The sequence below is a fragment of the Talpa occidentalis genome, unplaced genomic scaffold, assembly GCF_014898055.3.
Source record: "Talpa occidentalis isolate TD23 unplaced genomic scaffold, MPIMG_talOcc4v2.1 talOcc4.3, whole genome shotgun sequence".
Classification (NCBI taxonomy): Eukaryota; Metazoa; Chordata; class Mammalia; order Eulipotyphla; family Talpidae; genus Talpa; species Talpa occidentalis.
This window is the reverse complement of record NW_023603184.1, coordinates 106,752,442-106,765,877: the sequence shown is the minus strand read 5'-3', so window position 1 is coordinate 106,765,877 and position 13,436 is coordinate 106,752,442. Positions and strand designations below refer to the sequence as shown.

Below are 13,436 nucleotides of genomic sequence, written 5' to 3'. Positions count from 1 at the left end.
TATTTAAAATGAATACTACCTTCTTATTCTGCTCCACTTTTTCTTTTCCCCATAGCACTTATCGCCTTCTAACATAATTAATGACTTATTTGCTTATATGCATAGTTAGCCATTTCACCCATCAGAATGTCAATTCCATGAATGCACAGATCTTTGTCCATTTTGTTCACTGATATAAGTCAAGCACAAGAACACGAACACAAGTAACCGATAAACACCTATTTAATGCACAAAATGAATGTGAAAAAGGTTGTGGAGGAAAAATGAACAGGACTTGGTGATAACAGTATAGAAAAAAGTTGTAAATTTTAGATAAAAAATCTGGATTCTAATCTAAGCTCTATTACTTACTAGCTAGCCGTGACTATATTCTAGCAAGTTTTTATGAACTTAATTTACTCATGTGTGAAATGGGTGGCTGTAAAGCTGAGATGAGATCAACATATGGAAGAGCAGCAGAGTAACTGAAGAATTCATTATATTAAATAAACTAATTCAAAACAGCATTTAATCTTACAAGAAGAAAAAGATGTTCAAGAGGAAGGACTGAAGAATGTGATTATGGGACGAGTGCTAATAGTAAGAGAAGAAATCCCAGAAAAGTAACCTCACTTGGGAATAAGAAAGGAGAACGAGTTAGGTTTCAATCTATAGTTGTGTGGTATCAATAGCAAGAGGTGCCTATTTAAATTTAAGTAAAATATAAAATTTGGCCTATCGGTCACACTAGCCATATTTAAGAGTTTAGTGATCACTTATGGCTTGTGGCTAGTATGTTGCACAGCACAGACTGCAGAACATTTCCATCATCATAGACTAGTTTCCTGGAGAGTGCTGACATATAAAAGCTGACTTGACAAGCAGAGTGGAATTCAAATGGGTATCATTTTAAAATCCCTGGTGCTGAATTCCTGCAAAGTTCAAATACCTTCAGAAGAAATGCAAAATTCAACCACTAATGAATCTGAGTGGGAGTTGCAAACTTCTGTGCCTATAATGAATTAGATCATTTGTATTACTTGACCAGAAGGTCCTGGGGTGAGTGAATGTTCTCCACCTGATGGTATGAGGTTGCTAAGGTGGCAACTATAAATAGAGTCTGGAGACTCTCTGAGCTTGTTGACAAGAATTTGGTCAACATTCTGGCCCAAACCACTGGTTTCATAACTTCAAATATGCTGACAGGGCCAACTGAAACATACAATAAATATAGATCTTCCTTGACTTAAGATGAGATTTCTTCCAAATAAACCCTCTATAAGACAATATGCATTTGATACCCCTGACCTACCAACTATCACTGCTTAGTCTAGCCTACCTTAAATGTGCTCAGGACACTCACACTATCTAACAGCTGTGTAAAGTCATCTAACACAAAACCTATTTTAAAATAAGTGATTATCTCATGTAATTTGTTGATTACCACGCTGAAAGTGAAAAATAGTCTAAAGATACCAGTTGTGGGCCTCCCTGGTGGCGCAGCTGGTTGAATACTGCGCTGTGAAGCTGTCCGCAGCCTCTGCAGCACGGGTTTGCTTCCGGGAAGGCCAGGGAGAAACCCAGATCTCTCCTGTCTCGCCCGCTGCTCCCCTCAGCAGTGTCCTCAGTCCATCTGCCTGTTCTGCAACCCACTCTCTCTCTGGTGAATTCTCTCACCCTCCTGTGCCTCTGACCTGTACCCCAGTTCTTGTATAAATAAATAAAGTCTTAAAAAAAAAAATCAGTTTTATCCACGTGACAGAGTGACTGACTGGGAACTGCAACTCACTGCATCTGCCCTACATCACCAGAGAGTATCTTATCATATATAGCTAGTTTGGGAAAAGATCAAAATGCAAAATGCAAAATTTGAAGTACAGTTCCTACTGAAATGCATGCCTTAGCATCACGGTGAAGTTTAAAAGATGGTTAAGAATTATTATAAATTTCAAATCTCATCAGAGCGGCAAAATTCTCTTGTCAGAAGTAACCAATTACCTTGAGTGGTAACAGCAGTCACTAGTGAGAGGGCATATTTCAACTATAGAAAGATCTAGAAGTAAATATACAACATTTGACAGAAAAGAGTCAGATGTCAGTGTTTGTTTCAGAAAAGCTATGCAAAAATTGATCTTCTGTATACTTACAAAATTTAAGAGACTCTGGCCTGTAAAAATGACTGACTTGCAACAAACTTAAAATGTGTAACTGAGTAACAGATTTTAACTTATGATTTTAAGCTGAAATTTTACATATTCATAAACAACATTTGGACATTGCAAAGACTTTAAGGTCACTGTATTTACAAATCTGATTTAATATATTTATAAGAATGATTTAGTACCTAAGAGTATTTTATCATTTCATACAACTGATACACTTAAGAAAATGAAACATATTAAACATTAAACATTATTAATTATTTTAGTCTAATCTCATGCAATAGTATCTGTAAAAACACTGCTTACTATGTAGTTCATATTAAAAATAATATTTAAACCTAAAATTAGCAAACATCTAAATGTCCTTCATTAGTAACAGAATGGATAACTGTGTTGTATGTTCACTCAAAGAGAATACAGCACATTGGCAACAATTTGTGTTCAACATAGTTTTGTTATGGGCTGACAAGGAAAAAAAAATTCCCCACAAGGGCGAGTATGTGGAGTTTTTTCTGTGAACTCTGATGAGAGAGAGAGAGAGAGAGAGAGAGAGAGAGAGAGGGGGGAGAGAGAGGAGAGAGAGAGAGACAGAGAGAGAGAGAGTCCTGCAATGGAAGGGTGTCCCCTTGCATCCTGAACTGCTGGGATAAGCTCTAGCCACCAACACTCAAACTGGAATAGGCAGGTTAGAAAATGAAGAATAAATGCATGATTACAAAGGACTGGTTAATATTAGAAGTGTTCTGGGTCTTTACATAGAAGTTTGGTAATGTTTTTATGGCCAGAAATATGCTACAGAGGGGCCTCCCCGTGGCGCAGTGGTTGAGCGCTGGGTTGCGAAGCTGCCCGCAGCCTCTGCAGCGCCGGTTCGATCCCCGCCTGCTGGGCAAGGGCCCCACATGGCGCGCAGACCTCTCCTGCAGCCCACTGCTCCCCTCAGCAGTGTACTTCGTCACTCTGCCTGTTCTGTTCCCCGCTCTGGCTCTGGTGAATTCCCTCACCCTCCCGCGCTTCTGACTGTACCCAGTGCTTGTATGAATAAATAAATAAATCTTTTAAAAAAAAAAAAATGCTACAGAAACTTAACTCTTGTTTATATCAATTAACCTACGGTACAACTGTTTTCGTTATAGATGTTTCACTTAAAGTCTGTTTCAAAGAACCTGTGGACAGTGTTAAGTGAGAAACTACTGTACTATTCACCTGAGGACAAACAAAATACAACTAGCCACCATCTGACTGAATATCACATACATGATACAGAGGGAAAGAAGCCAGACACAAACAAGTACACACTGCATGATTCCATTATAAAATTTCATTTATATAAGTTTCAAAAGAAATCCAGGAAGTGGAGGGGATGATGCTAAGTGAAATAAGTCAGCAGGATAAAGACAAACACCAGATGATTTAACGCATCTGTGGAACATACAGAACCAAAACAAAGGATCAGACAAACTAAATCAAAGCCAACCCTCGAAATCGGGCTGTAGAACTGAGGGAAGCAGAGGGGGAGATAAAAGAGGGGGTGAGCAAAGGTGGCAGGGACCCAGTGGGCTGTGGTGGAGCATTATGGGTGCTTTGGTGGTGGCTGTGGTGTGGTAACACACATCTGAAGAGGTGTGATCCTCTACTTCTACCACATTCACTGCTGCAAACCAACATAATATACATACATACAAACAGGTACATCCAAACTATGGTGCTAGAAATCAAGACAGTTATCTTGGTGGGAAGAAGCACTGGAAAGGAGTATGAAGGGGGCCTTTGGGTACCAGTAGTGATGTTTCTTAACTAAACACCAAATGAATGTTCACTTAAGAAAAGCAATAAGCTATAAACTTATGATTTGTGTACCTACTTTTATAATAAATTATGTAATAGTTCAGTAAAGTTTAATAAAAATAGTAAATATATACAAATATTTATAACTATTCAAGTAAGTTTTTAATCCATGTACCACTGTAGATTAACTCAGGACCATCAGTGCTGCATATACTACACTTTGAGAAGCACGTATCAAAGGAAGAGAAGGAAGAGCATGTTCTGGGAATAACAATCATTCTAGTCAGTAGCACAAGCACATAGAAGGTACATAGAAGATATCAAGGAAATGAAAGAGAGGCCGAGAAAGGCTGATGAAGACCTTAACTGCCCTCCCAAGGAAACTGTGAAAACAAGTAATATACTCAGCAGGCAATGGGGATAACACATGGTAATGAGGCAGGTGGAGGACTTTACCTACCATAGATTTGCAGTCTTATCCCTTAATTTCTCCAAAAACATTGCAGCAATACCTCCATTCTCTGGCCTCCAGTTTCCAATGTGGAGGGCCTTCAGCAAGAGTAATAGTCCTGGGCTCTCCCCAACCCTCACACGCATTCTTTCTCAAGGAAGGAGGGATTTACCTAGTTAGTGAATTTTGAGACATGGCACTAAATGATGCGGCAGCCCTTCCTCTCTCTTTAGAAATCTGTATCCTACAGAAAGGTTATGCTCTAATCTTGCAGTGCCATGTATGCAGCTTAGAGGAGCTGGTTATGTACTCGCAGACAGGCAGCTGTGATCCAGCATTACCTGTATCTAATTCTAATTCAGGGTAAGTATTAGGTAGTCCAGCTCTCAGCCACATTCTCCACCCAGGTTCATTCATAATAAAGTTGGCTTTTTTATCAACATCAGTTTATACTGTGTCTTAATTCTCAACTTATTCTAAATTAGACTTGGGACAATGACATAATTAAATATTAGCCCTCAAGCCTGACAAATAAGGAGTGATAGTGGGAGAAGAATGGCTACTACTTTATGAGAAAACAGAAAACTCTACTTAGAAGTCTTTGGTTTGGGGTTGAAATGAACACACTTACCTGTTGAATAGTCAAAGTTGTCTTCTCAGTAATAAAAAATAAAACTGAAAGGAATAATAAAACAAGTGCTTAGCACTTGTTTTGAAAGTGTTCCATCAAGCATCCAGACTATAACTGCATTCCATTTCCATGAAGCCTAAAAACAAATCAATCTAGTTCTAGACATAAGTGACCGGAGGACAGATGGCTCTATAGTAACTTACTTAACGATATAAGGAAGCCTAGGTGTTGTCCGCTCCAAAATGATACTTGTAATCTACGAGAAGTAGGATGCCAAATAACCGTGGAGTCTAGGTTCATTCACAGTCCAAAGACAACTTCTAGAAAGGCAGTAAATCCGCCAAGACCTCTCCTCTTCAACTACTTTCTCCTCTAATTTTGAATCTTCCACATTTTCCCTCCGCTTTCCCCCATTTAATATTGTCTTCTCCTGTATGTTAAATAGCAAAATTCACTCACAAATGGAAACAAATGGGTTCATCTTTTTAAACGATGTTCCTGCATCCTACAGCCTGCTCCACAATTCCTATTTCTTTTCTTTATCAGTTAGTTTCATTTCTTTATCAGTGCGGTGTTGCTGAAAAAACAAATGGCCACATGTATACTATTTTCTTAAATTATGGATTTCATTTTGACAAGATCATATAGCTTACAATTTATTCAGTAAGTACAATATAAACTAATGCTTTCTCAACTATATGACTGTGTTTGACGTGATATATTTAATTACAAAAGATTTGGAACTTGGCATGACAACAAAAGCAACTTGATGAATACCAAGTATATAACGCCCCCATTCCTGCTCCCGTCAGAGAACATGACATCAACTGCAATAATACTGCCTAGAGAAAGGAACATGGCCTCTATAAGAAAGATCAGAGTTGAAATGATGTCTCTTTCATTTCTAGTTGCATGACCTGAAGCCAATTTCTCTGAGCTTCCACAATTCCACACACCTTCAGCTATAACATACATATCATATCACCTAATTTTCAGAGCTGTTGTGAGAATTAAAGGTGGTAATATACAAAAAGCCTCTACACAGTACCTGGAATATTAGGGCTTAAAATTCTACTACTATTTCTAGAATTCCTAGCTAAGAACTCAAAATAGGTTAAGTGGCCCTTAGCATAACTACTAAAATCAACTCTAAGTCATATGTCAGGTCACTTGTGCAAATAACCTTGTTGAAGAAATGTATCAGCTCTTAGGGTTTTCAGGATGCTCTCCTGGGAAACATTTATAAGAGATTAACTCATAATTCAACTTTTTTCCTTTTGGAAAACACATCAAGGATTCTAGTAGATGTTAATATATTATTTTTCAAAAAGTTGTGTGGATAAATACAGAATAAACAAATAAATTAAACAATTAGTAGCAAGCTTAATCAGATATTCTTTTGAGCTAAACTATAACAGTTTACAACCCCTATAAAAATTGCCATAGGACACTTCTGAGTAATGCAAAACCACAATGAGGTTTGACTTAAAACTACAACTGGAAAAGCTGTTCACTATGGAGGAACAAATGTCAACTAAGTTTGTTCTTTTTTTTCTTCTTTTTTATAACATTACATTAGTCTTTTAAATCCAAAACCAAGGCACAAAAATGTCAATTAATATTTATGATGAATCCTACAAATATAAAACTTCATTCAGAAGCAAGATCAAAAAGAAACTGCTCATAACTTGCACTTAAAAAAAAAGTACAAAAGTAAACTCACTCTTAAAACTGTGCTCAGGAACTCTAAATAATGAGAATATATGTTTCTGAGAAGTAATTAGAACCAATTCAGAGGAGACCACGTGACAAGTACAACATGTTTTGCTCTAACATCCCCTTAAATATCCGCAATCCTGAGAACTTTGTCATCCCTTTTCTGTTTTCATTGTATTCAAATCCTCCTGGTATTTAGTCACATGGTCTTATGTACCACTAACCTTAACATACCAACTTCCAAAACTCAATCCATCTTTTCACCTCCATTCTCATTACCATCATCTTGGTTTAATACTTCTTTAACTTGCCCTATGCCCACCTTCCCTCTCCAATTCGTTCTTAACACTGCAGCTGGAGCGATTTCTCTCGAGCCCAAGCCCAATCTAATTGTGTCCCTCCCCAGCTTAATTCTTTCAAGGGTTCTCCAGTTGCTTCATTTTTCATTACATTTATCACCATCTGACATATATTACTTGTTTGTTCAATATCTCCACTCAAATACAAGCTTCATTAGGTTGAGTTTTTGTTCACTGCCTCACGTTGCATAGTAAGCACTCAAATATGCATATGAATGATGACTGAAGAATAATGAATGAACTGATGACGCACCAGCCAAAGGGCTCCATGACCTCTTAATTCGCTCCTGTTTTTCATTTTACTCCTACCAATATAGAATCATTTAGTTACTTAAAAGCAAGATGCCCCTTTGCTTTGGCACATGCTGCTCCCTTTACCTGGAATACAAACTCTCCTCACCATCTAATCAACCTGCTATGCAATCATCAATATTTTAAAATGCCCCAGAAAGTTTCCTCTACCCCCTAGAGTATACACCACTTCTTCTTTGTGCTATTTCTATGCCTACAGTGGCTCCATCAAAGTGTACTGGAATGTGCATTTCCCTTGCTAGATTGTGAATTCTTTGCAGTCAAGGACTAATATTTATCTCTTCACCTCCAGTGCCTAGGATAATACTGTCATAAAGCAAATACTCTATAAAAGTTGAGTAATGTATGCAAGACTATCCTGTAAGAAGATATGGAGTTAAAAAAATCATTCCTCTGATTCCATGATGATAACAAGTAATAATTAGATAATTACAACCCATGATATCACCCACGGTTATGAAAAAAGGAGTTTTACAAATAATACACATCACCAACTAATTCCAAAATAACTGATATAGAGTCACATTCACACATTATTGGATATACACACTGGCTCCTCCCTCCTCCATCATTTGCCTTGCCTTTAGGCTCAGCTGTGCTGCTGGCAAACTTTGGTGAGGTTATGCAATAGGACATAGAAGTTCCCCATGAACAAGGAGATCACGCTGAGGAAGTTTTTGCTGTTCCATCCAATACAAATTTTTATGTTCTCTCATATTCTGATTCAAATTTAAAAATAGTTGACAGGACTAGGTTTCGCCACTGGCCACTCTAAGCCTGAACCAAAAACCAGAACTTTCTGCCATCAATGTATTACAGTTGTCTTCAGTGTTTGGAGTAGCCACACAGGGACAAACTTGCAGACCAGTAATGTTCAGATATGGAAAGGCTCACCCACTACCCCAGTATGACTTACAAACATTACTTTTTCTCTAAATGCTTGTAGAACAAGGCCCATAAATCCAACCATACGGAAATACCTGTCCTACCGACTTATTTCTAAAAACGCAAACCTGCATATAAATGTACAATCACACAAATGCCTAAAAGTGAATACAACAAATGCACACAACACCATCAAGAAAATTAAATGTTTTAAACCCATTATGGTTAATATAACATTAAGTGAAGTCAAAGGTCAAGATGTGATCCTTGATCCCTCCCCACTACACCATTCTGTAGCCATAGGGAAAATTTACCTCCTAATATTTTTTCCAATAGGTTGCCTACTCCTAATATTATGTCTCAGTTAAGAATCATGGCATTTCTCATCAAGATAATAGTGTCCTAATTTGTCTCTATTTTTGAATTCCATAAAAATTTCACCTACCATAGCACTAAGTAATTGATCACTTAAATTTGTATTTGCAACTGCGTAAAGCAAGAATTACTGTTTTTATACACACATGAGGGGACTGAAGCCTGGAGAGGTTAAGTCGTTTGTCCATGGTCATGCAGCTGGCAACGGTGCAGTTCCGAATTCAAACTCAGATAAAAGTTCCCATACATTATATGCTAAAATGTATAACCTTTAAATCAGTCCCCAGACTTTCTAAAAGGTAAATGTAATCATGTTTTGCCCCACATAAAATCCTGCAAGCAGGACCAGTCTTTCTAGTCCTCCCTAATCCCCTGTCATCCTCACCCCTTCATGCAAATTTAACACCTAGCAATTCCCTAATCTATGTCTCATTACAGTTTTTCCTCTTTGGTAGACTACTTCCAACACAAGCTTCCAAGATTTATGCAGACAGTCCGTACTCTGGGAAGCTTTTACCCAAACACATCACCATTGGATTAAATGACCACTTGCTACAGTTAATCAGATAAGTTTCTTATCACATTGTATTATAACTTTACCTTACTAAGCTGTATTATGAGTAAATACTAAACTTCTAAATATCTGTATTGCCAATACAGCGTGTAAGTAGTAAAGTCTCGCGAATGCTGAATTAATAATAATTGGATTCAATAGAAGCAATACAGCTCAGGAAGTAGGCACTAAAGTCAATCTTATATGCTTTTAAATCTTAACCGCCCACATAATATAGTTGGCAAGGTTGTAGCAAGTTTCTAAATCCATCTTATTTCTTCATCTGTAAAATGGGACATAACTACACGTACTTCATAGTTATGTGAGGAATAAAAGTAACAGACTTATAGCACAATCTCTGGCACATTTAAAGTACATGTGAAACATTAGCAACTTTTCCCCTAAAGTTGATCTATGATGAGAAACCATATCTTAGAAAATAGCTTCTCCCAGTAGCTTCCATAAGATTTTAAGAACTCTCAAAAAGTGGGAAATCAAGGTCTCTCACAAACACCTTAAACCACAAACGTGGGTCTTTAAGCTTCTGGTTATGCCCGAGCAAGGTAGCTACCACTAAACTAGTTTAGCTATATATAACTAGTATCTAAATCACTAACATTTGCAGATTTTGCTTTCTAATCCTACCCTCCGTTTACCCTCTCTCCTGCACCTAAGCAAGTGGAAACCTGCCCCCCAGAAATCAGTCAGTGCCTTCCAGGAACCACCAACTGCAGCACCCAGACAAGCGTGAATTAGAAGAGATCATCAATACGAACATCTAGTACACATTTAAATCTCAGGATCATAACAGAATTCCTTCTGTCCATCCAAGACCTTAGTCCCCAAAGTACAAATGCAAGATAATTCCCAGCATTAAGAACCCAAGAAAAAAAGATCCCCTTAAAGCCATTCCCGGTAAGAGTTCCTCATGTACTGTTACTCCGAAACAGTGCCCCAAGTCCACCATTCCATCCAGACAGGGTCTCGTCCACTCTTTCCTGAACGAGAGAGAGGGGTCGGCATCCTTCCAGGGACCGGATGCCTCCCTTCCCACCTGACCGGTGCCCTCCCGCAGCACAGGCCCGGCCTGGTCCCCAGCTGCCAGCTCACTCCACCCGGCCGCTACTCACCGCTTCTTGGGGATGGTGCCCGACTCCTGCGCGCCGGGAGTGGCCGTGGGCTCCGCCGTGGCCGCCGACGCGGATCTCCGCGCTTTGCACTCATTGGTACTCAGAGCCTCTCGGGGCCGGCCCAGCAGATGGCCCGAGAGAACCCGCAGCCTCCGCCCGGCGCGGTCCCGCTCAGGGTCCCGGTCCCGGTCCGCTACACAGCCGGAGCCCGAGCCAGCGCCCGTCCCGCCGGCTGCAGCAGCCGCCTCCGCCATGGCTTCCGCCTTGTGCCGCCGCCCCGGACCGCTGGGCGCGGGTGAAAGGTCACTCACAGCGGCGCCCGGCGCGACCATTCGCTGCGGCGCATCCCGGCAGCCACTGCGGCGACTGGGCGGCGGGTGCCATGCGCCTGGAGCTTCACATTCTCAGCCCCCGCCCACCGCCCCCGCCCACCGCCCCCGCCCGCTCTCGGCGGTCACGCCTTGGACTGACAGCACCTGCTAAGCAGGTGAGTTTGAGCTGTCTCGTGATTGGCCCAGCCCGGGCCGGACCTGAAGCCAAACCGCAAGCATCCTCAGGACACCCCAGTGCCCTGGGTGGTGTCATCTGGGCCTCCGGAGTAGCTTTCAGAGCCAGACGCCTTGGAACCGGAGGCATGGGCAGTGCTGCTGGAACTGACAACCCGAACCAGGGCCATCCTTTACTTGAATGCGCTCTTGCTGCGCCTTCTCCCTGCCAGGTCACTAAAGTTACTCAAAATTGGTTGCCTGTCACCGGTAGGGCAAATAGGTTATCATTTTCTATCCCCTATTTCAAGTGTAGCACTATGAGTAATATTAGATATCAAGTAAGTGATCTCCATTTTACAGATGTGAAAACTGAGGCTCAACCACTAACTTGCCTGAGAACATACAGCTCGTAAATGCTACATATAAGTTGTAACCTAAGTTCTCTTGCCATTCCTTTTGGATGTGGTGCTCTTTAGTCTAATGGAGGCAACCTATTTTATTGCTACAGATAAAATTGCCCAACAGCTGTTCTTAAAAGCGCTTACTTATTTGCAAATTAACTTCATTTCTGCACAATGACACGGTGAAATTATAGAACAGTGCTCCAAAACCATTTTTACACTGGGTTAGATAGTATTTTACAAACCATCCTGCAGATTTATACATCAGAAGTAAATTTCCCCTTCCTATAATGTGTAGTTCAAAGATAAGGCTTGGGAATGGTGAGAGAAAGGATAATCATAAAAATTTCAAGCCAAATTTAGTCACCTTTTTTCCTAATACAGACTCCATGAAAGCATTAAGAAACTCCCTGAGTTGTTTAATAGTTCTGAGAAAGTTAAAGCAATAGGGAGGAGGACTTGATTTGTATGCCAGCTCTCCAGATCTTAAGAAATAATTCAGCACTAAATATTAAATATTCAGAATTATTGAACCCAACTCCTGTTTAGCTGCAGCTTCTAACTATTGTTCTCTTTCAAAGGGGGAAGCCAGTGGCTATTTCAAATGTACTAAAGTAAAGAAAAGGAACATATGTTACTGGGTGATTTAAGGAGAAAGCCTCCTCGAATTTGAGAGTCCAGCAACTGTCTACTCTTAGAGCTTCCCACAACCTCTATAGATGATACCAGAACAGCATTAAAACTGACTCGCACATGTACTTGAAAGCATATAAAGTCCATGGATTTATTGCCAAAATACTTTTATCAGTAACAATTTCCTCAGCTTTTTGGAATGAGATGGGTGTATTAATTTTTTCTTGACTCTCAGAAAACTCAATATAACATTACTGACACTTTAAATATAAATGTAGATAACTGATTTCTTTATTCTTGTCCACATTGAGCTATGGACATGCTTCTTACCAACTCTCAGGAGCTAAAACTTACAAATACTGAAGATATTAATAAAAGAACCAAAATTCTTTTCTGATTGGTGATATGTTTGATGTAAACCAAAGTTAGGTACCAGTAGAAAAATTACTGATTATATATTTCAAATACGTGTATATAGTAATGAAACACATACAGGAATTAAAAGCATTTATTGCAAGCCTATTATATACCTAATTTATTACTGTGTCCTATGAGTTGCAAAATATTTTAGCCAATGATTCATCTAAATGTCATAATCAGACTAATTAGGAGTTAGAATATATGTGGGGGAAGATCTGTGATACTAGTAGATGAAATAAGTGGGGTATAGGTGACCTTATGAAATCTTATCCCCTCTCCTTATGAGAGAAAAACCCAAGCAGAGTGCCAAAAATTTATGCTGCCTAAGAGAGAGAAATGTTTCACATGAAGCATATCCCATTAAGATGCTTATGATTCTCACAAAAGCACAAACCTTGGTGATTTTCACATTCGGGATATAGCCATCTTAACGAATTGTTCCTTCTAAGTCCTGGAAATCTTAGCCTTGTTTACCTGCATTCCACTGGAATCCACATCCATAGAAACAATGCATAGGCCACATGCATAGAAACAATGGGGTAAGCCCATGAACTGTGGATTTTTAAATGAAGCAGCCTTTATTTGCATTTATAACATCTCTTCTAATGAGGCATAATAGCACCTATATAGCATAGATTGATTCCTGAAACATGCACAAAAACTCCTTTACTGAACTGATTTTCATTACTCAACTTTAGATCTGCTAAATTCTTGCATTTTCACACATTTATTATATGATATAATGCAGAAAAAAAGTAAACCAATGCATAAATTATCATGTATCAAGCACCATGTTACTTCCATCTAGGTTGAGAATAGATACTGACAGCACCCTGATGGTCTCCCTTAGGCCCTCTCCTTCCCTACCAAAAGTTGCCATATCCTGAGTTTTATGAAAAACATTTCCCTATTTTTCTTTATGGCTTTAACATACACATGCATCCTTTACTTGTTTTTTTGCACTTACTTAGATGGAATCATACACTATGTTCTTTTTTCTCTGATTTGTTTCATAAGTATTATGTTTGCATGATTCATCCATATTGTTGCATATAGTGGCAGTGCATTCTTTTTTTTTGCTGTATATTATTTCATTGAATGCATGTACCAAAGGGTACATTGAATGCATGTATGCTACAATCATTAGACATTTGAG

General features: G+C 39.3%; 1 protein-coding gene across 1 annotated transcript in view; it reads right to left on the bottom strand.

Moving 5' to 3' along the window:
* The window catches only part of AGPS (alkylglycerone phosphate synthase), a 102,136-nt gene extending 91,404 nt beyond the window's left edge, over positions 1-10,732 (bottom strand). Inside the window, exon 1 of the mRNA XM_037523609.1 lies at positions 10,339-10,732. Coding sequence (XP_037379506.1) covers positions 10,339-10,670 — 332 coding nt within the window. The 5' untranslated portion in view covers positions 10,671-10,732. The remainder of the gene's footprint in view (positions 1-10,338) is intronic.
* Positions 10,733-13,436: the final 2,704 nt, after the last annotated feature.